The sequence below is a fragment of the Peromyscus leucopus genome, chromosome 8b (genome assembly GCF_004664715.2).
Source record: "Peromyscus leucopus breed LL Stock chromosome 8b, UCI_PerLeu_2.1, whole genome shotgun sequence".
NCBI classification, from domain to species: domain Eukaryota; kingdom Metazoa; phylum Chordata; class Mammalia; order Rodentia; family Cricetidae; genus Peromyscus; species Peromyscus leucopus.
The window spans coordinates 104,442,089-104,468,606 of NC_051086.1; the positions used below are offsets into that span (position 1 = coordinate 104,442,089).

The 26,518-nt window shown below is 47.3% G+C and overlaps 1 protein-coding gene across 4 annotated transcripts in view; it reads left to right on the top strand.

Moving 5' to 3' along the window:
• The window catches only part of Rptor (regulatory associated protein of MTOR complex 1), a 345,487-nt gene that overhangs the window by 241,015 nt on the left and 77,954 nt on the right, over positions 1-26,518 (top strand). For all 4 annotated transcript variants that reach the window (XM_028853561.2, XM_037201582.1, XM_028853564.2 and 1 more), the window contains 4 exons: positions 351-426; positions 7,936-8,037; positions 12,013-12,096; positions 13,442-13,552. In XM_028853561.2, the coding sequence (XP_028709394.1) occupies positions 351-426; positions 7,936-8,037; positions 12,013-12,096; positions 13,442-13,552 (373 nt within the window). The remainder of the gene's footprint in view (positions 1-350; positions 427-7,935; positions 8,038-12,012; positions 12,097-13,441; positions 13,553-26,518) is intronic.

The following is a 26,518-nucleotide window of genomic DNA, read 5'->3' on the forward strand; positions in this document are numbered from 1 at the left end:
GAGCCCCAGCTATTTGGAGCAAGTAGGTTATATGTTGGGGGAGGGAGGTAAGGGTGGGTCATGATGGGGTCAGGAACCACTGTAGGGATAAGAGTTCTGTCATCCCTCTCTCTGCATTCTCAAGAGAAGCTTGTCACACTAGGCAGCTAGAGTGGGCCACAGTACCCACCGTGTCTGCTTCTCTCCAGTCTTCCTGGGGGACGCTGCCAGCAGGTCCGCTCTGAAAACCCCAACACAGCCCTTCCTGGCTGGAGGGCATTTGTCCCCGTTGGCTCTGTGGTTCACACCTGTGAAGGCCTGGTGCCAAGGCTGCTTCGCTAACGCTGTGGTGCCCTCTGTTCTCTCCCCAGGCAGGCCTGGGACCTTGCCGTGGACATTTGCCTGTCTCAGTTGCCAACCATCATCGAGGAGGGCACTGCCTTCAGGGTGAGTCCCCACTTCAGGGATACCCCTCCCCAGGGGGACCCTGTGCTTCCATTGCAGACACCTGGGCTTCATGTAGCACCCAGAATTCTGGGTGTCAGGTTTAGTTTTTCAACTACCTAGAAAAAAAAAAAAAAAGTACAGCTTACAGAGTTTTCAAGATCGGGTCAGCCAGGGACTCAAGTCAGGTTTTAAAACGGTTGACCTTTAGGGGAGTGGGGAGTTCTGAGATAGGGTTTCTCTGTGTAGTACTGGCTGGCCTGGCACTCACTTTGTAGAGCGGGTGGGGAAATGGTTGACTTTTAAAGGCTGTTTTACCCCCATGTGTCGTGGTCATAATTGGCTTTCTTCATTGAGCCTCTCCTCTCCCCCAGTGGGATTATCTTATGGGTCTCCCGGTGCCTGGAGTGTATCTCGGTCTCAGACCGAGCAGGGCAAAGCTGAGCAGCTGCATGGGCTGTACCTGCTTCCACTTGGGGCGTGTACGAGTGGTGGCGCTGCCCAGAGCCTTCCTGGCAGCCTCGCGGAGCCCCTTGGTTTTTCTTTGCAGAGCTTTTGCTCCCAGTGAAGCACCAGGTCTGACTGAAGCCCTGTTCCTGACCTCAAGAATACAGGCACAACAGTCAGAAATTAGGGGCCTAGTTAGGGTACAGGAACACAGAAGTAGGTAAACACATTCGTGAAGCTAAGATGGGCGAGATGGGAGGCTGGGCTGCCAGCAACGTAGGGCCACACCACACTGCCCTGGAGGCCTTTGAATTTCCACAGTGAACCTCCCTGAACTTTGGTTTTCTCCTTACTGGTGTTGTTTGAGGCAGGCTCCTTCCACACAGCGCTGGTTGTCCTGGAACTCACTACATAGGCCATACTGGCCTTGAACTCACAGAGACCAGCCTGCCTTTGCCTCCTGAGTGCTGGATTAAAGGTGTGTGCCAACACACCAAGCCTGGTTTCCTCATTTTTAAAGGAGATTCTAGGGAAACCCAATTCAAGGGGTTATGTACGCAGGCTAAATGAGATAGCACCCTAAAGTGCTTAGGACAGGATTTACACATATTATAGTCCCTCATATGGTCGTACACAGCTCATTGCCCAGAGAGAACTGGCCACTGACAAGTGAGCAGTGTCTGTCACCATCATCTGTCAGCATCCCTGCTGCAGAATCAAGCCTGGGCCTATGTATGCACTAACATACTGCACTCTTGGTGTGTATAGGCTATGCTAGCTCCCCAGATGTGCCCTGAGGTTCAAATGATGGGGCAAAAGGCTCCACAGACGATCTCCTGGTCCCCTTTGTCAGTGTTGTTCTATTCTTTGTTGCTTGTTTGGGGAGAGGAGATAACATTTTATTATAGAAGCTTTTAAGCCTAGAGCAAAGATGGAAGGACTAAAGCCAACAGCCATGCTCCCATCCCTGAGTTCTGCTGTTAGCTTTCAAGCAGTGTGCCCCTGTGCCTGGAGCCTCGCTCTGTGTGTGTGTGTGTGTGTGTGTGTGTGTGTGTGTGTGTGTGTGTGTGTGTGTGTGGTGTCTGTATGTCTGTGTATGTGTGTGTGTGTGGTGTCTCTGTGTGTGTGTGTGTGTGTGTGTGTGTGTGTAGTGTGTGTGTGTGTGTGTGTGTGTGTGTGTGTGTGTGTGTGTGTGTGTGTGTTTTACAGGCCCTGCCCTGAGTATCAGTGCTGAAGGGATGACATGGTTTTTTCTTTTCTCGTCTTTCCCGGGTTCATGTAGCATCCATTGCTCAGCTTCCAAACAGCCTGTGTTCCTGCCTTTCCTAAACTGTTTGATGCAGGAACAAGTCTCCTTCAGAACCCCAAACCTCCATAGAAAATGACACCTGGCCCATGGCAGACCTTGGCAGCTGCCTCCCACTCTGTTCCCTACCCTCCATACAAACTAAAATGGCCCTGGGGCTCTCCAAGGAGGCACAGGGACTCTAGGTGCAACTGGATGTCTGAAAAACCCCCACTAAAACATCAGTCTTGCTGGACAGTGGTGGTGCATGCCTTTAATCCCAGTACTCAGGAAGCAGAGGCAGGTGGATCTCTAAAGTTCAAGGCCAGACTGGTCTGCAGAACAAGTTCTAGAACAGTCAGGGCTATACAGAGAAACCTTGTCTCGAAAAACCAAAACCAAAACCAAAACAAACAAAACAAAAAACAAAGAGACTTGAGTCTTGTCTTCAGATCTTGGCTTCCCTGATTAAGAGATGAGAACTCAGCTCCTAGGATCGCACACTTGGTGTTGTATTCCTTTCAGACTAAGTGCTTTTGTTCCAATGCCAGATATCCTTACCAAGGATCTCACTATATTATCTCTAACCTGATGGAATCAGAATTCTGCATTAAGAGAACATTGGGGTGTGAGGTGCAGGGGCAACTGATCTGGACCATGCTCTAGCTTTTTTTATTTTATCTTTCTTCTTTTTTGGGTATATAGAATACATGTAGAAAGCCATATGTACCATAAACATATGGCTTGGTGACTCCTCGCCAGTGTAACACACTCTCATACCCAGCCCCCATGTAAAGCAGTCACAAGCTGCTCCTCCCCTGTGCACCCACTTGCCTGTGCTGCCATGCTTGGGTACTCCATGGAGTGTGCTCTGGTGTCTGACTGCTGTCACCCAGCAGTATGCTTTGATATGCCTTGTAATCCCTTTCCACAGAAAAAAGAGGAATGGCGTCTGCAGGCTACAAAATGGTTTCCCATCCCATGGCCAGTGTGTGTTTCGAGTGTCAATCTGTGATCCTCACAGTCAGGGCTGGCTGGCCCAGGCCCAGAGACTGTGCAGCTTGAGACAAAGGGAAGCAAATCATCCTGACCTGTCCGTTTTAAGTGCTGCTATTATAAGATTTCACTTGTGTTTACATGTTATACATATTGTAGTAAGATATTTACCTTCATTTCTGGAATTTGGGGCAAGTTCTCCCACCCTATCCTGTAAATTTTGGGCACACTACAAACAGCCTCACTGGCAATGTCCTATGTGTGCCTGGGGAGCACAATGCTGTCTGCTGGGTAGCTGTCCACGGTGTCTTTGGTTCACAGCCCTCCTTCCTGCTGTGCAGGATCTAGCTCCACGTGAATAATGACATCATGTGTCCCCAGTGCTTCCAGAAGATGGGTTCCTGTTGTCAGGCAGGTCTGTCTTTTATACATCTTTCTATTGAGTTGGAGTTGTTCTGTCAGTGTCCTTTGTCTCACTGTGAATACCTCTTACTCTGCAGACTGCATTTTCTTCATGTTTTTACCTTTTTTTTCTTGTTGAACAGGCATCTTTTGTTAAGCAAATTCCTATCTACTAAAATTTTGTTAAAAAAAAAAAAAAAGAAAAGAAAAAAGCTGGCGGCGGCGCACGTCTTTAATCCCAGCACTTGGGAGGCAGAGGCAGATGAATCTCTGTGAGTTCCAGGACAGCTAAGACTACACAGAGAAACCCTGTCTCGAAAAACCAAAATAAATAAATAAAATAAAAAATAAAATTTTGTTAATGGTTAGGGCCTTTGTTGTGCTGTCGAAAGCCATCTTGACTTACCTGAGGCAAGCACCCCCAAATGCCGCTGTCTTCCCTTCCAGAGCTTTGTGTTGCTGTCCCTCCAAGCCCTGCCAACCATCCATGATCACTAAGAGGGAGGCGTGAGTTGGAGCAGGAAGTGTTTGCTGTCCGTGGGTGTCCACTCCGAGTGTCACCACACTGGACCTGTGTCTGTGTGAGCTGCTTCCAGCTTCTCTGCTCTGTCCTCTCAGGCCCTTTGTCCAGGCGCCGTGATCACAGTTTTGATTCTGAACATTCACAGATGTCTGCCCTCCAACTGTGTTCTGTTCCACAGTTGCCCCATTCCCTTGACCCTCTGTGTTCCCGTGTGAGTACTGTGGTCACTTGTTCATTCCTTCAGAGAACCTGCAGTACTCTGACTGAGTTTATGGAGAGTCAGAGATTGAGTTGGGGAATGCTGACATCTGTATTACACTGAATCAACACAGCTAAATTCTGGGGGGGAGGGAGGAGGTTCCCCTTGATTTGTATGTGTATTGTTTACAAGTAATTTTGTATGTCAACTTGACTAAATTCACATCTTTACTATTGTCTTAGTCAGCGTTTCTGTTGCTGTGAAGAGACACCATGACTACAGCAATTCTTATAAAGGAAAACATTTAATTGGGGCTGGCTTACCATTTTTAGAGGTTTAGTTCATTATCACCATGGCAAGAAGCATGGCAGCGTGCAGGCAGAAATGGTGCTGGAGAAGGAGCTGAGAGTTCTACATCTTGATTCACAAGCTGCCTAAGGAGAGAGTGTGTGCCACATTGGCCGTAGCTTAAGCATATGAGACCTCAAAGCCCACTTCCCCACAGTGACACACTTCCTCCAACAAGGCCACCCCTCCTAATAGTACTACTCCCTATGGGCCAAGCATTCAAACACATGAGTCTGTGGAGGCCATACCTGTTCCAACCATCACAAATACGATAGTTGGCCTACAGTTTACTGGACTCATCTTAAAGCCTTGTTTTCAAGTGACAGATTTTAACTAGTAAGAAATCAAAACCCCATTCAGATTGATATTTATCAGGGTAGGAAGAGAGACCAGGAGGAGGGGACCAGACATCAGGAAGCCTGGGATAACCAGCTGAAATAGAGACCTTTCTGCAGGCTCTGTAGATTTTGCAGGGGATGGTGTGAACACTCGTGACCACTGAGCAGATCGCTCTCATCTCCTCATGAGCAGACTCAAGTACCCAGGCTCAGGTCGTCAGGCCCCTCAAAGGGAGAGCAGAGAACAGTGGCCAGCTTTGTATCAGTAACCATGCCGTAAATCTGGCCAGATTAGCTCCTGCCAGTGAACCGGATTCTGCAGCTCCCAGCTGACTCTCTCACTTTTGGGCCTTTGCTTCATTGGACCTGTGTTATTTTAGACATACAGCAGAGCATCTTGGGTGCCATTTCTCCTGGAAGACAGGCCATGCAGTTACAGCTGCATGCCTTGCCTCAGTCCCTCGGTCTTCCCTGGTTGTTCCCTTCTAGTCTGATGACAAGGTCACCTGAGAGACTTGGCCCAGATGCCAACTCCGAATCCTCACATGGGCCGCCTGTGCAGTCCTCATGCTGTGTAGCTGTCCTGGTACCCCCTGGCCTTAGCACACAGCCAGCAAAGGTGTGCTTTTCATCTCTGGTCAGGCTTAGGTGAAGGAGTTATGTGTTGTTTGTTTGTTTGTTTGTAGAAAGGGTCTTGCTGTGTAAGCCTGGCTGACCTAGAGTTCACTGTGTAAACCAGGCTGACATCTCCTGCCTCTGCTTCCCCAATGCTGAGATGATAAGCATCTGCCTCCTCACCTGGCTAGATGAAGAATTATTGTCTCTGCTTGAAACAGTCACTCCACCAATGGACAATGTGAAAATCCGTAAACAAAAACCGATGGAGAGAGAGGATGTGATTGTCATTCATCAGGATCTTGTGGGATGTGGGAGAGGAGGCACTTAATGAGATTTTAAAACAATTGGTGAATAATTCCTACTTGAAAATGAGAAAACCACTTAGGGGGCTCTACTCTAGCTTCTTAGGCTGCCCCAAATACAATATCCTTTGTGTGCACTGCTATTACAGAGTCCTGGTGCCTTTCTAGGTGGCAGGTGAACTTAAGGACCCTGTGTGACTGGGCCTTTACTACCGTACCCAGCTCTGATAGAGTTCTCAGGGAAGGTGCGCTACAGATTAAGGACAAAGCTGCTTCCCCCCCCCAACTCCTGGGCTCACAGTTACGCCTCTGATGGGTGCTGCTACCTCCGCCAGGGAAAAGAGAAAGCCCCAAAGGAAAATGGTGCCTGAGAACAAGACACTGCTGGATCTTGTATGATGGTGAAGCTGACGCATAGACTGGGAATTGCACAGGCCACTAGCCTCCTGCTGTCTCTTTCAGTCCTGTTGTCCTCCTTCCCACCCAAGCCACCTGTTCCTGTGGGTTGCATGTCATTGCTGGTGACCCTAGCAAGGGAACAAAGGGACTTGGTGACTCCCTACCAGCCTCTCTAGTGGTCCTCCAGGACTCCGACTCCATTAGCCTTCATGCTAGCCAGAAGGCCCAAGCCCTGCTCCATGGTTAAGGTGCTGGGTCGTTGGTACGTACCCTGCCCTTTTGTCTGCTCAGCTCACACCTGTGCAGCTATCCTTCAAGGGGGCCTCAGAAGCTATAGCACAGTGTAACCACGTGCATGTCCTCAGCTCCTTCTCCCTCTCTCCTGTCCATTCCCACCACATTTCTCCCTCACAGTCTATGCATGCTCCCCTCAGAAACAAGAGTAGTAGAGAGAGCACCAGCTTCTCCCCTCCGACCCGGAACTGCCTTGCAGCATGCTTCCCTTCTCCTCCTACAGCATCAGCCCTCCTCCTGTGCCCCTCACCCCACTGCCAGTGGCTGCCTGGCTCCTTTTCCATCAGCTTTCATATTCCACTGTCCTCCACCTCTAAATGCTTATCCTGGTCTGCTTTCCCTCCACACATAACCTATGTCTCTCCTCCCCTTTGCACCACCTCCTTCGGCAGTGTGTCTCCTCTGTCCTTTCCTCTCTGTCTTCGTGTCACTCCAGCTGTGCTTTGCTGGATCCGAGACAGTCCTTACTATTTGGAGTGACCTCTGTCCCTGAAGTGATCCACAGATGCATCATAGTCTTAGTCTTGCTTGGTTCATTTCATGTTCAGCACTGCTGAACACATCACTGACCTGGCTTCCAGAACTCCACATGATGTTGCTTTCCCTCCAAGACTGATCCCTTCACAGCTTTCTTGGCAGGTTCCACCTGTCTTTTTGGCTTTTAAGTGTTAGAGGTCCAATTCAGTCCTGAGTCCCTTCTCTATAGTTCAGCTTCCAAAAATAACCAGGCCAAATGTGGTGGTGCACACCTGTAGTCTCGTCTCTCAGGAAGCTGAGGAAGGACAATGGTGTGCTCCAGGCTAGTGTGGGTATAGAGAGACCCTGTCTCTTAAAATAATAGTAGTAGAAGCTGGGCAGTGGTGGAGCGCCTTTAATCCCAGCACTCAGGAGGCAGAGGCAGAGGATCTCTGTGAGTTCAAGGCCAGCCTGGTCTACAGAGTGAGTTCCAGGAAAGGCGCAAAGCTACACAGAGAAACCCTGTCTCAAAAAATAAATAAATAAATAAATAAATCTTTTAAAAAGTAGAATGAAATCTGCACCAATAGCACCAATTCATGTCTCTGGCTAAGAGGCAACTACCCCGGGTGTGTCTTCACTCAGGGGCATAGTAGACACCATATGCACAGTGTGCACCCAGGCTTCCTCTTGTCCCCATCTCTCTACTTGCTGACAGGAACATATCATCCAAGTGCTCAGGTCACAGGCCTCAGACTTCCCTCTCCTGTCCAGACTGTTAACAAAGCCTGGAAGACCTGCTGCCACCATCTCTGTCCCTCACAGTCACTGCCTTGTCGGGACTGAGGGGTGAAAGTGGTGTAAAGAACCCTGCCTCACTAACCAGCTCTTTGCTTCTCCTACAGCACAGCCCATTCTTTGCTGAGCAGCTGACGGCATTCCAGGTGTGGCTCACAATGGGTGTGGAAAACAGGAGCCCCCCAGAGCAGCTGCCCATTGTCCTACAGGTCAGTCACTTCTCGACGGCTTAGACTGTCTGAGGCATCTGTCCCAAGGGAGGAAAACGTGTGTCCTGGGTACACGAGGGTCTAGGCAGTAGCAGTTCCCCCACGGGAGCTATGCTTCAGGCAGATGGCACATCAGTGCCTCACATCTGATCTGAAGTCAGGAGATGCTTACTTAGTCCCAGTGGCCTTTTCTTGGCAAAGCCATTGAATTCCCTTCTTCCTCTCGCAATTAAATATAAACTGGGATAGATCACCACACCCTCCCTCCTCCTGCTTGCGAGTTAGGAATTGATGATGAAATGCTGCTGCCAACGAGCTTTGCTATGGTGCGGACTCTTGGCATACCACCTCCTTCTGTTTGGAAGGACATGAGATGCAAATTTGTCCTGTGAGAAAAGGATGAGTCCACCACGAAAATCCTAACTGGGCCACAGCATTCATTCTCCTGACCAGTACCAGAGCAGCACAGACAGGCCAGGTGCCACCAGCCTTCCCTTGGTGGGGGACCAATCAGAAACTTTAGTACCTTCGGGGTGTGCAAACTGGTCTGGTTGTGGGGAACCCATTTACTTCTTGCTGACTTTTGATTACTAAAACAGCATGGAATAGGGATAGGAATGGTGGATTTGTCATCACAGGCCACCAAGTTTATGTTTTATTAAATGTGTGTTTGTGGGAGAAACTGGTGAGCTGGGTTGTGACTAAGAAAAGCCAAATCAGACACTGAGGACTTGTGACTTACTCTAGAAGCCAGAAAATACTATTTATCAAGCATGTGTGTGGGAGGAGGAAGAAGGGGCTATGTCAGAAGCTATGGAAGTCAGGAGGGGGTATCAACTTGGAAGGGTAGGAAGCTACCCCACATCCCTGGAGGAATAGAGGACAGGCTGCCCTCCAGATGAGAGGTACAGAACTTGCCAAGGGCCAGTGATAGGACCATCGCTCTCCAAAGCACTTATCAAGTTACTTCCCTCTAGAAAACAACCATGGGTCTGATTTCCACCTGTCCAAGGACATTGGCCTTGCTTCCTTCCAAGAAGGGCTTGTGTTTGCTCATTTGGGGCTGCTAACCACATTGTGATGGGCAACCATCCATCTTCACTGGGCCAAATGCTCAGAGCAACTGCAGCTCAAAAATCTTTCCCCATAGAGAACAGTAGACCTTCCTGCCCAGAGTCTCTCCCACAGGACAGTCAGCCTCACAGCCTCACCTACCCTACCCTAGAAAACTCAGTTTTCTCCCCATCTAGAGTCCCAGGAATCCCAGTCAGACAAAAAGAGGCAAGAAAGAAGAGTGCATGTAAATGTAAAATGTAACAATAGCCTGTTCTGCTGAAGTGGGGCCTTTAAAGAATGACATGGGTCAAACTGGAGGTGATGTTATTGTTACTTCTTTTCTGACATTATGAAAATAATTATCACTGCTCCTCTTACATATGTCTACATTAGTTTTAAGACTGTCCTGGGATTGCAAAGTGAGCTACAAGCTGTAGCAAATGTTTTCCAAAGTAACAACAGTTACAATAGCAGGACAAAACCTGGAGAGCTTAGGTGCCCATGTGATTCCAGGAAATGGCAGCAGCACTAGGGACTTCTCTCAGGGTTCCTCTCAGGTCACCTGGGTCACCATACAGCTCTCTCTCTAACCTGCCTCTTACTGTAGCAGCACAGCAGAGTAAAGTTGGTCCTTCCTGCAGCAGGGCTGCAGAGCCAGGCATGTTAATCCAGTTCTTTGGGGTCTGGCAAACAGGCCTTTTGTAAACGGCTTTTATCGACTTGACTTTTCATGTTCCACTTACAACTCACACTCTTCCAGGGAAAGAGAAGACCTCTAGAGCCAGTCTGATGCCAAAACATGGAGAAGTAGTTGCAAAAAGAGCATGAGCCATTTTCCATGTGACCTTTCAGGAAAATGTAAGCAACAGGTCCTCCACCACACACAAGGCTCTGTCTCCCCAACCAGGCCCCGCCTGACTCCGGGATGAGCCCTGAGAAGCAAAGCTAGGAAAGGGAGAGGAAATACAAAGGTGAGGGGCTGCAAAGGGGTTCCAGCTCCATGAACTGCTACTTCCTCCAGCTTGTCGAGACTGACATCTGTAGCCACTGTCTGCTTTCAGTAAGCAGGCCCAAAGTGTGGGCCTTTCTGGCTTTGTGTGGCTGTGCCGGGGACCCTCCATGACTGCTGCCTCCTCCTCGGGGAGGTAGGTGGGCAGAGGCACCCCAGACAGAAGAAGAAAGAAAGTCAACATCAAGCAAGAAAGGCAAGAGTGAATTTTCAGGGCAGTTATTCTCTTACACGGCTGCTACAAAATCTCAAGCGTTTCTCCTGAGTGTGTTTGCTGTCGGGGCGTCTTGTTTCAGATACAGTCTGAGCCTGGAAGTGCGGGGCTGTGTCCGGAGGCAATATGGTGGCCAAGCTGCTGCATATGTTGTCTGCCCCTGTACTCCATGATGGGCTGCCTTCCGAAGTTCCTGGGTCTCCCTGCTAGAGGGAAGTCCTTGCCCCCAGAGCCTCAGTTTCTCTTCTTGTCTCAGGCAAAAAGCCTGAGCAATGTTTGTTCACCATGGAGCAAACATAGGCTTCCTTGACAGACCCTGTTTCATAGACTGACTGCCACAAATGGACAGGAACCCCAGAACCTGCTCGGGCTCAGTCATCTGTGATTTCCTGTATCTGTGATAGCATGAAACAGGAGTTTGGTTCTTAGTTGTTTGTTTTTTAATTTTTAAAAGATTTATATACCTGGGTATTTTGCCTGCGTGTATGTCTATATAACATGCACACTACCCACAGAAGCCAGAAGAGGATGTCAGATCTTCTGGAACTGGAGTTACAGATGGTTGTGAACCATTATGTAGGTTCTTGGAATTGAAGCCAGGTCCTTTGCAAGAGCAGCTGGTGTTCTTAACTGCCAAGCCAAATCTTCAGCCCCACCACCACCACCACACACACACACACACACACACACACACACTTTCTAATTTTTTGAAGTACAAATACACACCCAAAAAAGCCAGTCTGTATTCTTAAAATAATTTTAATTCATGTTGGACTGGACTCCAGCTTTTTAAAGGTATAAATCAATAAAAGAAACAGGAAACGTGCTATTTGAGGGGGGAAAAAAACTAAGTAATATTTGACATTGTTCCCATAGTCTTCATTGATGATGCTTATTTTCACATAAAACAGTAGTGAACAGTGTTGCCCATTAGCAGTCACTGTTACCTGATTTTGTTCCTAAGGATTGTTTGACCTTGTTCTGAGCATTAATAAATCAGAGCCAAGAGATGTCGGGTACTTCACCCAGTCACATCTCAGTGAGTGCCGTCATGCTGCCTCTTGTTAGAAGACTGAGGTAGTAGGCCGAGGGCACTGTGGAAATGTCATGCAGATGTTGCAACCTATAATTTTACTTCTCAGACTTATCCTCAGGAGAAAATAGTTGTGAAAATTTGCAAGGATGTGCAGATTAGGCTATTTGTCACAGAATTGTGATATCTAGCATTGGGGAAACTATTTAAACAAACTGTACATTTATAAAGAGGACATACTGTGCTGCCATTGGGAGAGAGACCACTGTGGGTGTCTAGGGATAGGGAGTCATCCTCACCATGTATCATCATCAGTTGAGAAAGGAAGTGGGAATAGACTGTATTGCCTGGTTTAGACTCATCTGGGCAAGGGTGTGCATAGAGAACAATGCCACCAGCGGTGGTCCTGTTGATCACAGTGGAATGTTCCTATGTTCTTTTGTGCAGGTGGCATGTTTTACTTGGGTAATGAAGAAGTGTTTTTTCAACCTATCTAAAGCATGAACTGCACAGGCAGCAGCTGAGCTACAAAAAAGAACCATTGGACATGGGGCGTGGTCTTGTCAGACCCCTTCTGGGCTGCCAGCTCACATTGGAGCTTTCTTAGAGAGGTGGCAATCAGTGTCATTTTGTTGTGGTTCAATATCTTTCTTGCTTTTCCAGGTGCTGCTAAGCCAGGTGCACCGGCTGAGGGCCTTGGACTTGTTGGGACGCTTTTTGGACTTGGGTCCCTGGGCGGTGAGCTTGGTACGTGCCTTCTGCCTTACCTGGGGGAAGAGAGGGAAGTAGTTTGCGAACTCCAAACCAGAACTAGCCATTCATGTGAGCCAGGGTGAGCAACTCTCTCCCTGGTGCTTTTGTCATTGGTCCCCCACATTGTTAGACTTTCCAAAAGCCAGGAGCCACACAGGCAGGTGGGCATATGCCTCCCATGGCCTTTTGTCCTCCCAGGAAGTTCACACCCTCACACTGTCTGCACGGTGACCTAGGCACGGTTCTGAACCATTCTCTGCTATGGAATAATCCCTTTGTACACTGTGAAGATTGGTTGCTGTGATTGGTTGTAAGAGCTAGTCAGTAACAAGCATTTATATGAGCCTCTGTGTGGTTATTTGGGAGCAGGCGGTTGGGACAGGAAACTTCTGCCTACAATTCCTCTGGGTCCTCATTCTGCAAAAACAGAAGTAGAACCAAGCAGTGATCCATGTTTCCAACAAATAAGTCATAAGGAAACCAAAGAGAGCTGGAGAAGCCTGCAGACTGAAGGAGCTTTAGAGCCTCCGATCTGCAGTGTGGACAGCTTATTTGGCTCTTTTTACAAGTAAAGGTTTGGGGCTAAAGAGATGGCTCAGTGGGCAAAGTGCCTGTGAGTAAGCATGCCGGCCTGAGTTCAGATCCACAGCGCCCCGTAAACGCTGGTGCATTACCCTGCATCTGTAACTCCAGCACTGGGGGAGGCAGAGATAGGTGGGTGGGTCCCTGGAAGTCATTGGCAGCCAATCTACCCTTCCCGGCAGGCTTTAGTACAAGACCATCTCAGAAGATCCGGTGAGGTAGTAGAGGAAAACACCCAAACTTCTGTTGGCTTCCTCTGCACACACAAGTGTTCCAACGTACAAATGTACACATACACATACACACACCTATTTACATTAAATTAAACAAATGAAGTTTAAACAATACTGATGAAACAATCAGACATTTTATATGGATTGGTTATTTTACATTATAAACAGTAGCTGTCCATTGGGACACAGTGAAATTACCTACATGAGGTCAGCTACAGAGTGCTATGGGATGAACAGGTTAGCAGTCTTCAGGTTTTCATTAATTAGATATTGTCAACAAAGAGTGATCGATTGCAAGCTAGCATTGAAGGAAGAGGGAGAAAAGCCTAAAAATAGGAAGAACAATATTTGAAAGAGGAAAGAAAAACATCTAAGGTTGGACAGAAAAATCCAACAGTGGTTCCTCCAGCATGGTCCTGAAGAGGAAAGGCCAAGAATGCTTGCAACCTGAGGAGTGAAGTGAGGCAATCAGCAAGGGTGGACAGGGGTCATCAGGCTCTGCTGACGCTGTCTTTTATCTCCAGGCCCTGTCGGTGGGCATCTTCCCCTATGTGCTGAAGCTGCTCCAGAGCTCAGCCCGAGAGCTGCGGCCACTCCTTGTCTTCATCTGGGCCAAAATCCTCGCTGTGGACAGTGTAAGTAACCTCTGTTCATCCCCAAGGGTAGGAAGCAAGGCTCTGCCTGTGGACCCAGAGCTACCTCAGCCCACCTGACAGTGACCCCAGGTGTTAGGTGGAGCCGGCCATTCCTGTGTCTCCCTCCTGTTCTTCTGGACGTGTACGCTCTGTGGCTGTCCCCTTCCTAGGTCTTCTCTTGTACAGGATTGAGTAAAACTCTTCCACCAACGTCTGCCTCTGGGGACCAAAACCAGTCCTAGTTTCTACCAGTTGCCAGATCACCCGTCTGTCTGTCTTCTGTGTGTCCCTGGCACCTGCACTGTGCCCACACCCTAACCATTCTTAAGGCCCTTCTCTGTGTTTCTGACAATGGCAGCGAGTGGCCCTGGACCCAGCCTGCCTCCCTCCCCACCACAGCTCTGCCTGCCACATCCTTCTTTCCCTGTTTCTAAACATGCTAGCACTGGCCCCAGAGCTCAGCCCGCCACCCGTCCTGTCTGTCCCCATCCTGCCTGTAGCCCTGAATGGACCATTAATGGTCCCTTCTTTATAGATGACTTCCTAGCCCCAACACTTGGCAGTTGTATCATCCATAGCTCCTTATGTCTTCTGGCCCTGCAGCCATTTGTCTTCTCCACAAAAATTTGGTGCTAAGGTCTGTAGATGACAAAGAGGTTAGCTGTCCCTGTCCTTGACCTCAGAAGGCTCATTACCCTTAGGGAACACAGACAGCTAAAAATAAACCCCTTACAGGAGCAGGAGTGACATGAAGTGAGTAGTCAGATGCTGTGACAGAGGGCTGGAGGCTGGCACTGGAAGCAAGCAGAGGATGGTGGGGAGGGCAGGGATGAACCTCCGACAGTCTCCAGCTGGCTATGGGGCAGAGAACTGTAAGAACTAAACTCTGCTTTGTGACAGCTCCTAGGAAGAGGTGACAGGAAAGAAGGTTCTCCCTGAAGGAGAGGGTTTGAGGTGGGTGCAGGGGACGGGCCATGAGGAGAGCCCTTTCCCAGCTCCACCAGCAGTCAGGAGAGGCAGCATCTCACTCAAACCCTACTAGTCTACCTGGTGATAGAGCAGTAGCACAAAGACGGGCTACCCTGAGCAATCGGGGTTTGTCCCGCTAATGGCCATGGGCTGAGATAGATCCTTGGGTGCAAATGTGGAGTGGGTGCAGGGTACCCAGGCAGAGCCTGGCTTCTCCTCTTCCGGGCAAACTCAGAGAAGGTTCCAGATGTGTTGGCTTCAAAGACGAATTCCACCCTCTACAGGGTTGTAGATGACTGGGGAAGTGTCCAGGGAAGGCCTTCATGGTTTCAGTGTGCACTCCAGAGGGGCACACTGTGATTCCCAGATGAGGTTGAAACCAGCTTGGCATGAGGAGTAAATGGCACTCATATGTATTCAGACTGCTTGAGGGGCTGGCAGGTGAGGAGGGAGGTGAAGAGGCATTAGCAGTCATCAACTTTGCTTATCTGCTTGCTTTTGAGATAGTCTAGAACAGATCTGTGGGTTGAGACTTCTGGGGGTGGGGTGTTGAACAACCCCTTCACAGAGGTCACCTGAGACCATCAGAAAACACAGGTATTTACATTATGATTCATAACAGTAGCAAAAGGAGCAACAAAAATAACTTTATGCTTGGGGGTTATCACAGCCTGAGGAACTGTGTAAAATGATCGCAGCATTAAGAACGTTGAAAACCACTGGTCTAGAAGAGTCAAGTCCATTTCTAGCTAGGTTCCAGCCAGCTTCTGTCTATATCATCATGGGTGTATGCATGTGTACAATACTGCACAAGGATTGTGTAGGAAGAATCCGTGTTCTTGCATCAGCCTCATGAAATGAATGGAACTTTGCAGCTCAAAGAAGAAAATACAAGCGTGAGAGGGTCATGTTTCTGACTTGTGACAAGCAGAGTGTGGTGGCCTGAGGCTGAGTCTGGATCTAATTGTGAGGCAGGAAGACAAAGTCTCTGCAGGTCAGGGAATTGAGGTCGTGGTTTGGCAATGTTACAGGCTGTTCTTTTACCTACGAGGCAGTGGAGAATAGAATCCTTGAATTCCTGATCCTCCTGCCTCTATATCCCAAGTGCTGGGATTATAGGTGTGTTCAGTGATGGGAGTAGAACATGGGGTTTCATGTAGGCTAGGAATGCATTCTACTAACTGAGCCACATCCCCAGCCTCTCCCTGGTCACCAAAGTTGAGACCCAGGCTCCTCCTTGTTCTCTGTTACTGTGCCATGTTATGTATGCTCCACTGAGGTTGTCCATGGTCCGCCCTCTACCCTGACATTCAGCCATATTCCTTGTGCCCCTTTTCCTGAGTCACCAGCTGGCCTGGAGACTGTAAGTGCTGCATCCCACACTGTACCTTCTGTCTGTCCTGCCGCATGCCACTCCACACACGCCACTCTCTCTCCACTCCTTCAGCCAGACCTTCCTAACTACAGATCCCCTGGGCACCTGCTCAGCCCCTCCCACAGTCAGCTTCAGGCTGAGCTAGGCACTGTACTGGCCCTGATGCTCATCTTCCTGAACAGGTGCTCATGGACAGCTTCAGTGCGGCGCAGGCTGTATGAGGGAGTTCTCCTTAAGGAAGTCACACTTCTATCACAGCGCCTTCTCCATTGCCTAGTCTCTGTGTGGTTGAGCCTTGGGATTTTACTACTGTCTTCTTCCTCACCTTGTGTAGCAAACCGTTGATTACTCTGAGTCTCTCAGATCGTCTCCACAGACCATCAGCCAGCCTGGCACCTCCTCTAATCACGGGTCTCTGGTTTTTCTGGGCTGTGGCCCAGCCGGGACCCCAGAGCACTGCTGAACAGTTGCCATGCTGTTGCTGAGACATGCCTCCCACCTTGGCTCCTCCAAGGATGTACTTGACTCTTGTGGCCTCGTGTTCTGCACCTGGCTGACTGGTGAATGCTGCTCCTGTATGCTCTTAATAACCAGATATTACAAACTTCAACCACATAGTCACCTTGTTAGGGTAACTTGGCCGCAGCGCTGGGTGTAGGAGTTAATGGACTGAGAAGAGCCCTGCTGCCCATTTGTTTGAGCACCCCCTCTCACTCTCCTGAGCTGGCCACCTCCAGCAGCAAAATTTCAAACACCAGTACTATGACCTGAAAGCTCTTTTGTGAATTTCAGTGAAGTGGGGTCCCTCAGGGAACAGTTCACCAATGTCATTTTTGTCTTACCTGTGTCACTGAAGTATGTGCTTGATAAACTGGAAGCTTGCTTTTGTGGCTCACAGAGTTCATACTTTTTGATTATTTCTATTTACCTTTATTCAGATTCACTGAAAGGCCAAGTTACATAAACAAAAGGCTTTTTTCAGGAACTCACTTTTAAATGGCTTCTCTTCTACCCCATAATCTTCATCCTCTATGTCAACATGTTTAGAATTGGCAGTATTACTTGGTACCTGGCTGTGAAGCCACATGGAAAGGCTTCTGGGAGTCTGCCATGGGGCAAAGCCAGGGCAAAGGAACAAGGGCAGAAATGCTCACAGCATGGGTCTGTGACTGGGCACCAAGCTTCAGGTCTGTAGTTCAGACTCTGAGTGAGACATGGAGTGTGGCCCTCTCTAGCCACTCTGCTAGTGCTGCATGGACACATGGGAACCAATTTAGTCATCTGGTTATCAGTTTGGGCTCTTGTTTTATTTTCAGTGTTTTTCTGCCTAAAGATAAATAAATATCCCTACGTTTGAAGTCTTAGGAGGAGTTGGATTTGAAAGCAGGTAGCAATAACTTAACAGTGCTTCTTCCCATGATATGGTCACTGAAGTTATAGTTGCCCACCATGCTCCAGTGGGTGGAGAATCGTGTTTCAGCTACTCTCAGTTCCTACTTATCTCCTGGACACATTGGTTTCTTATGCCCCAGGGGCTGCACTCAGCTGTGAGCACAGATGCTACAGCATTCTGAGCAAACACACATCCTCCATTCGCATTTGCAACCTGCTGAAGGTTGTGTGCATGGTACCAGTGCTGAGCTGGAAATGCCCTTGCCTGCAATGTTCTTGTAACTGCCTGCAGGCACCAGAGACCATCCTGTGAGTTAATTTCCTAACCTGTTCAACAGCAAGTCATCTTGTTGAGGGACGTTCTGAAATGTTTCCGGTTGAAACTGAGCCTAATTTCCTTCTTTTAATGACCTTGGCCATAATTCCCAGAGACAAAAAAATTCCATGTAGGCTTAAGCAACCACTCCTCCCCTCCTCACATCTGGCCTTGCCATCTAATTGCCTCCCTGCCAAGCTCAAAGTGCCCCAGGTAATTCCAAGTTTGCCACTGTGAGGGTCCATAGTACATAGCACTCTACAGATGAAGTGACCTCTGGGCCATTAGTCCATCATAGTCTACAGATGAGATGCCCTATGGTCTATAGCACACAGCAGTCTACAGATGAGGTAACCTGTGGCCTGTAGCATAGGACTCTGCAGATATGGTGTCCTATGGATAGAGACAAGCCTGTTGCCACTGCTCCATCACTGTTATGCTGCAGCCACCAGTTTTCTGGCATGCTTTGGAGGTCTGAGAAGGACAATGCCTGCTCAGGCTAGACTCTGCTAAAGGCACCTCAGGATTCTTCTCGCCCTAGTAATCTGAGGAACACTATTGTGTGCCACTCTCCTAGAGGGTCTTGGAGGACCCAAGCAAAGGGCAAGAGTTATCCAGCCCTTAAGGTAGGTTTGGAGCTGGCTAGATGGCTGCTCTTCAAAAAGCCCAAGTTTTCAGTTCCCCACACCCATGTCACAGAGCTCACAACCACCTGTAACTCCAGCTCCAAGGGGTCATACACATGCATATGGCCTCCCACGTACATATGGTGATTATGTGTGTGTGCACAGACACATAATACAACTCTTGAAAAAAAAATGTGGGCAGAAGAAAAGCAGGCAATCCTATGAACAATATGAAGAGGGGCGGTGCCTGTTGCAGGAGCCCTCACCCGAGACAACTGGCTGTGGCAGGGAGCTCCTCCTCAGAGTCCTCTTGTTCTCTGAGGATGTTGCTCTCGGAGTCCACCTTCCAGAGTCACTCCCTGTGCCTTGTTACACTACCTTTAACGCTGTTGTCAAATGACCAGACAGGTGAGAGGAAGTAAGACCTATAATGAGAAGAAAATCGATCCATGGAACTCTGTCCAGAGCTGTTGCAGATGTCAGACCTGGCAGACAGGCACATGGGACAGAGGCAGGCATCTGTTACACACATCAGAAGAGCTACCAGACAAAGGTCTGGGGATGAAAACAACAGCATGTGACAGGAGAGACACATCGGGGTGGTCAGCAGTGAATTCAGCCTCACAGGAGACAGTGGGAATGGGGTTACATGAGAAGGGAAAGTTCTGGGAGTTCAAGGAGTGTTATGGAGCCGTACAGCAACTGCAAAAGGTTCCACATGTCATATTTGGCCCCTTGAAGGACATAGAAATATTTGAAGAAGTGGTGACTGGAAGTTTTTTCATTTCCAATGAAGACTATAAACCACAGATCCCAGAAGCTCAGCACACCGCAGCCGCAGGAAATGACCAATGGCTACAGCAGTGCAGCCAGGAGGAAAAGCAGCAGGTGGGCAAAGTTTAGGGCTGTAGCAGACTTCAGGGCCATGGTGTGAGAATGGAAGAAGCTGATGGGGCAACTCCAATGAAAACTGTCAGCTTGGTGTCTCAAGGATGGAGGCAAACCAGAGATGTAAAGGCACAGGGAGAAGATCCCTACCACCAGACTGAAGCATGATGGCAGTGGGAGGCTCTGGGTCAGTGAGTGCTGTGTGGATGCCTGGGGTTCCTTCTCTTGACATTGAAATCTCATATAGAAAGGTAATTATCTGAACATTCATAGTAGGTGTATCCTGGAAATTACAGCATATGGAAGCAGAACTCCTGGTAACTGCACATGGTTGGGAGAAGAGAGATTAAATAAGTCCTCGTACGTGGCTCTTATACTTTGAAGTGGTCTGTGTCACCTGCATATTGACTCTTAAAGGTGTTGAACTGGGCTTGTCCAGGGGTTGAGGCCCTGGGCTAGAGTTCTATCACCCTAAAAAGAAGAAACATAACATTCCATAAATAACTGTTTAGACACCACAGGAATTAAAGGCAGCTGTCTTAGTTAGGGCCACTGTTACTGTGATGAAACACCATGACCAAAAGCATGATGTGGGGGAAAAGAGTTTAATTGGCTTACATTTCCATATCACTGTTCATCACTGAAGGAAGTCAGAGCAGGAACTTGGAGGCAAGAGCTGCCTGCTTTTTTTTGTTTGTTTGTTTTTTGTTTTTTGACACAGGGTTTCTTTGTGTAGTTTTGGTGCCTGTTCTGGATCTCTCTCTGTAGACCAGGCTGGCCTCGAACTCACAGAGATCCGCCAGGCTCTGCCTCCCAAGTGCTGGGATTAAAGGCGTGCGCCACCATCACTCAGTTCTGCCTGCTTTCTTATAGAACCCGTAACCACCAACTCAGGGATGGCCCTCCTCTATCAATCACTAATTAAGAAAAATGCCCTACAGGCTTGCCCACAGCTGATCTTATGGAGGCATTTCCTTAATTGAGGTTCCTTCCTCTCAGATGACTTCAGCTTGTGTCAAGTTAACATAAAACTATCCAGCACAACAGCCCAGGGAAGATAATATGAAATCTTATGCAAACATACATAGTACCAAGAAAGGAGGGGAAGAGAATGATCAGAAATTCAGGGAAAGGTGAGCTATGCTAGATCAGTAACTAAGACATGCACAAACTAAGCACCACAGTTAAAGCAAAGGAGGAGTTCGTGGCTGAATCGGATTTTCACCATGATTGGATTAAGAAATACCTAGAGCCAGGAGTGGAGGCAAACGATGTTAATCCCAGCACTTGAAAGGCAGAGGCAGGTAGATCTCTGTCTATATACCTAGTTCCAGGACAACCAGTGCCTTCTCAAACAACAGCAAAAGAAATGCCTAGGACAGTGGTGAGGCACATGTTTGACTGTATCTTCAAAGATGTTTTTAGAAAGAAGAAACTGGGAGAGAAAAGCCTGCCCTTAATGTGGGCTGCAGTATGCTCTAGAGGAGTCCTAGACTAAAGACAAGGGTGAGGAGAAAGCCAGCTGAGCTCTCTCCTTTGCTCCAAGCAGCACAGCCTTCCCCTCCACAGTGGGCTGCCCTAGCCAGCCAGATCCCTCTTCCTCCCTCAGGCTGCACATTACAGCAATGAGAAAAGTAAGCAGTGCAAGAGGAATTTTCAGGTCAGGTTAAAAGTAAGGAGAAACTGTGTGCTGCCCACAAAAGAATATATTCTCAATAAAAAGACACAAGTAGGATGAAAGTAACAGCTAGGAAGGGTTATGCCAGTCTGCCATGGAGCCAAAGAAGGCTGCTGGGCATGGTCGTAGCCAGGGTGTTGTGTAGTAACAAAAGTCCTCTAATGCCAAAGGAGGGCCCATGGAGCGTACATAGGGTAGAGCCAGAATTACAGTTGGAGACTTGGGAATGTTGACTGGATAATGAACAGAATAAGTGGAGGAAAGATGTAGCACGATGAGGGTGTGCATTCTTCTCAAGTGGTAGGCCACCTCCCAGGCTGAGCACACACTACAGCCAGGAGGAAGTACTAAATCACAGTGTGCTCTGCAACTGCAATGGGTGACACTGTAAATCAGTGTGTGTGTTGTGGTGTGTGTGTGTGTGTGTGTGTGTGTGTGTGTGTGTGTGTGTGTGTGTTCATTGTGTACATGTGTGCACAAACATGTATGTAGAGGTCATATGTCGACTTCAGGTGTTTTTTCAATCACTGTCATCTCTCACTAAACCTGAAACTCACTGATGGGCTATACTAGCTGGCCAGCGAGCCCTCAGAATCCCCTAGTCTCTGTCCCTCCTCACATATCTCCAGTATGTGCTGGGTGACACATGCACAATGCCATGCTCAGATAGCTGTGTGGGTGCTGAGGATCTGAAGTCAGGTCCTCAGGCCTGTGGAGCAGCAAGCACTGCACTAAGCTCTAGTCCCCAAATAAACATTCAAGTAGAAAACGTGTAATATAGATTATAATTGTAAATAACACATTTACCTAAAGTATTATAAATGTATGTATAGTTTAATGTACTGTAATTATAGCTATGTGAACCTTTATATTAAAATATGAAGTACAATTTTAATAAGCTTTTCAGAAAGGAAGGTTTTTTGTTTGTTTTTTGATGCTAGGTCTCACTAGGTAGCCCTGGCTGGCCTGGGACTCACTACATAGCCCAAGCTGTAGCTTCCTCAAAAAGAGGAAGTCTCTAAAAAATTTTCTTCATCAAATAAAAACAATGCTGAGGCCCCTGACTGCATATGTTAGGAAGAGGGAAACTCAGGTCCTGGCCTCAGCTTCCACCTAGGATGCTAGTGAAAGAAAAGCGTAGGAAAAAGGGAGAGAGAAGACAGGGAGAAGCAGTGCACTGAGAAAGTGGCCAACTCCTGTGGAGAGCCTGTGCTGCTGCTTTAAACGCATTGGTAAAATTGGGGAGCCATCACCCAGACGGAAAGGAGACACAAAAAGAAGGGTCTAGACTCCGGAACGGCAGGCAATAGCACTGATGGTTCTGAAAGGATGGGAGGTAAATATTGTGAGTGACCTTGACAGACAGGCTTGTCCCCTCCTGAAACAGGCGATCTCGGTAGCTTTGTATCTGTTAAAGAGCACCACAAGTCCAGATGGTTTCCATGGAGAATTCTTCCCAACATTAAGGAAGAGGCATATGGGTAGCAGCACACCCCTTTCTGTATTGCTTCGTGAGATAAGTAACGCAATGGTACCAAAATACAAACAACACAAGAGAACTGTAGACCTCATGAATACAGATACAAAATCCTAAGTGGAAAATTTCAGATAAACATCAGTGTGCAGGCTGGGGACACAGCTCAGTTGCTAAGGTGCTGGCTGTGAAAGCACGGCGACATGAATTTGATCCCCAGCCCCCACATAAGACCTGAGTGTATCTGTAGTTTCAGCACCAAGGCGCAGAGCCAGGTAAATCCCTAGAGCTCTCTGGCCAACCAGTCTAGCCAGGTAGTGAGCTCCAGGCTCAATGAGAGGCTGTCTTTCCAAAAAAGGGGGTGGGGTGGAATGTCCAAGGAAGACACCTGCCCTCTGCAGTCACTGTCATGCACATACCTCTCTCTCTCTCTCTCTCTCTCTCTCTCTCTCTCTCTCTCTCTCTCTCTCGTAAATAAATAATACATCATGGCTAGTAGATTTTCTTTCAGGATTGTAAAGGTGTTTAATAGCTGTGAAGGTGAGTTTTAATTGTCGACTTGATAACCTAAAATAGTGGTTCTCAGACTGTGGGTCATGACCCCTTTGCAGTCTCATTTCCTGTATCCTGCAAATCAGATATTTACATTATGATTCATAACAGTAGCAAAATTACAGCTATGAAGAAGCAACAAAATAATTGTTGGGGGTCACCACAGCATGAGGCACTGTATTAAAGATCACAGCATTAGGAAGGTTGAGAATCACTGGTCTAGAATCAACTAGGAAGAGAGTCTCGGTGAGGGATTGTCTAGGCCAGGTTGGCTTGTGGGCATGTCTTGATTACATTTCATCCACTGTGTGCAGCACCATTCTCTGGAGTTGGGTCCTGTACTGTGTAAGAATAGAGAAGATGAACTGAGCAGTAAGCTTGCACGCATTCATTCTCTCTCTGCTCCTGATTGTAACGTGATTAGCTGCTTCAATTCCTACCTTGCTCCACCCCCATCCCACCTCCACCCTCCCATGATGGACTGTAACCCAGAATTGTAAACCAAACAAAGTCCTTTCCCTTAAATTGCTTCTGTCAGGGTGTTTTATCACAGCAACAGGAATGAAACTAAGACAGCAATTACAAGTAAATGGACTGACCATATCAACGAAAGAAGGAAGTCATATACTCTCAATACTCAGGGGAAATTTTGAATCAGTTTCCAACACCTACATCAGGTGGCTCACTAACATCTTTAACATCACCTCCTGAGGATGAGATACCCTCTTCTGGCCTCCAAGGGCACAAGCACACATAGACACATAGGTAAATATTTTTTAAAAAGTTTACCTGGGCTGTGGTGGCTCATGCCTTTTTAATCAAAGCACTATAGAGGTAGAGGCAGGCAGATCTCTGAGTTCAAGACCAGCCTGATCTACAGAGTTCCAGGGCAGCCAGGGCTACACAGAGAAACCCTGTCTTGAAAAAAAAAATTTTTTTTAATATTGATAAAGGAGAAAAGAATAAAAACTAGTAATGGAGGGGAACCTTCCTGACTGGCAGGCCCCACATGTAAGAAATTTACAGCCACCAAGGCCCATCATAAGGAAAGACCAATGCTGAGCTCAGAAATAGGACCAGGGTACCCACTCTCACTTCCTGACTTCATTATTGCACTGGAAATTCTCAATTATACAAAGCAAGAAGAAAAAGCCCTCTGGGTAGAACAGGAGGTGGTATTACTGACTGTCTTTGTTCAAACAGTGTGTTATAATCTGATTGAGTCTATTTTTAAACTTCAACAGAACTTATAAGACTATTACAAGTCTGTTGGTTATAAGATTAATATACAGAAAAATCAATTTATGTCTTAATATTATTAATCAACTATCAGAATTTGAAATTAAAATAAAGATGTCATATGAAACAACAGCCAAATTCTGACAAAAGATCATAAAAGATACTCATCAAACTCTATAAATCCTAGTGACAAGGAATTAGGAAACACCTTAGTCAACAGAACATAGTTTGTGTCCAAGACCCTGACTCCAAAATCCATGTGGAAATGGGCAAAGAGCCCACAATGACCAAAACAACCTTGACACAGACCAAAGCTTCTATATTCCTGTAAATGACTCAACTTCAAGACTTGCTTTAAATCCACAGTACTAAAAACCTAAGATGGCATCATAGTAGCCTGACAATGGCATAGAATAAAGCCAGCAAGTATACCCACACACAGAAGAGAGGATTGGTGTTCAACAAAGGCTCAAAACAGGCTGATGGAGAACAAGTTGTCTTCTCAACAATTGAGCAGTTGGGACAGTTGGACATCCATGTGCTGAAAAGTGAACCATATTAAACAGTTACACCAAAATGGATCCTAAGTGTAAAACTCAATAACATAAAACTTGTAGAAGAATGCATAGGAGAAAACTTGTGACAAATGGTAAAGCTGAGATATTTCACACAAGACCACAAAGTAACTTCATGCATGGTACTCATGGAGATGGAAGCATGTCTTCTGTCTGCAGACAACATTAACATGGACAGACAGGCCATGGGTGAGAAAAATAGTTCCAAATCGTGTGTCTGCATAGAAGAAAACCTTTAAGGTCAGAGGACAGCTTGCAGGCATTTGTTTTCTCTATTATGTTAGTTCCAGAGGTCAAACTCAAGTTATCAGACTTGGCACCAAGAGCTCATGTCCAGCAGCTCCACTCTTGAGTTCTCGTTTGTCACACAAAGACTTGTATTGTGAATATTTATGGTAGCTTTCTTGGGGTTGGGGGCTGGCCTTGAGATCATGGCAGTCCTCAGCCTCTCAATACTACGGTTACAGGAGCAGGCCAACACATCTAGCTCTGAATAGCTTTGTCTTACTAGTTTGATATTGGAAGTAGCCTAAATGGACACTAACAGGCACGCATGCTAATCAGAGATTTAAAAAAACAAAACACATGCTCACCCTAACATAACCATGTCACTTAAAAGATACCAGTAGTAGAGTTGTATACTGTATGGCTTCTTGTGTTTACAGTTGCAGAAGATGTCTGCAGAATCAGAAGAAAGGCAGATCAGTGGCTACGTCAGGGCAGGGGAAGGACGTGAACCTGCAAGGGGCTAGATTCAGCCTTGATGGTGGTGATGGCTTCACAGTATGCATGCACCCTGGGTTTTTGGTTCTGAGCTTTAAGCCTATGCCATGTCATGTGCACCCTGTACCCTGAGTGGTATAGCTAAAGCTTTGGATTTTGATCATTCAGCAACCCTGTATTGTTTCCTCCTCAATTTTCAAACAAAAAGTGGGCTTGCTTCAGACACATCTATAAGGCAACCTAACACTGTCCTGGAATTTACACTAGACCAGAGACTGTGACACACAGTTGAATATGAGTACTGTCACTGAGAAAATCACTGAGTTAGGAAGAAAATGTCCTTTTCACTAAGAATATTTCTGTTGGGGGTGCACATATATGCAGAAGCCAGAGGTCAGTGTTAGGTTAATGTTAGGGTTAGCATTAGGCCAGTGTCCCCACACTGTTACATGTGTTCTACTATCCCCCCATCCTTCGCTCCTCATCTTGTGGGTCCTTTCTAGTTTCCTGACACTCCAGATTAAACACACAACCCTGAAAATCTGAAGCTAAGATCCACATGTGAGAGAAGACATGCCTGCTTGGTTTTAATAAGTTCCCCAAGTTGTTGTTATCATCTGTCTCTACTAATTAACAAGAATAAGGGAGGGAGGCGGTTAATTAAGGACTGGTGTAAGCTGGGTTCCAGCTAATTGAGGTTTTTTTTTCATAGACAGAATTAATGTGCAATTCAGGCAGACCTTCCAAATTATAGTTAATAAAGTTTTATTTATAGCACCACTGGGGAACATCAAGGGCACAATGTCAAGGAATGTGGGAAAACACTGTGAGTTGGTATTGGTAGGATAATCCAAAGTCAGGCATACGAAGAGGTTTACCCTGTGTGCACACTGCACAGTCCTCAGGAAGGGCTTCCATGGAAAAAGACAGCCAAGAAAGAAGCAGGATTTTTCTTCTCTTCAGTCCTTTGACCTGTGTGTCCTTTGCAGTCTCCAAATGTCTGCTGTTTCCTCTGCAAACTGGTTTTTCTCCAGATTTGATCAGGTACTCAGCCTCACCACCTTCCTTTCTCCACACTTTCCTCTTCACTTAGACTAAGCTCAACTGAGAGGGAGCTCAGGGATCAGCTTCCTCCCTGTCAGTTCTTGCCCCTTGTCCC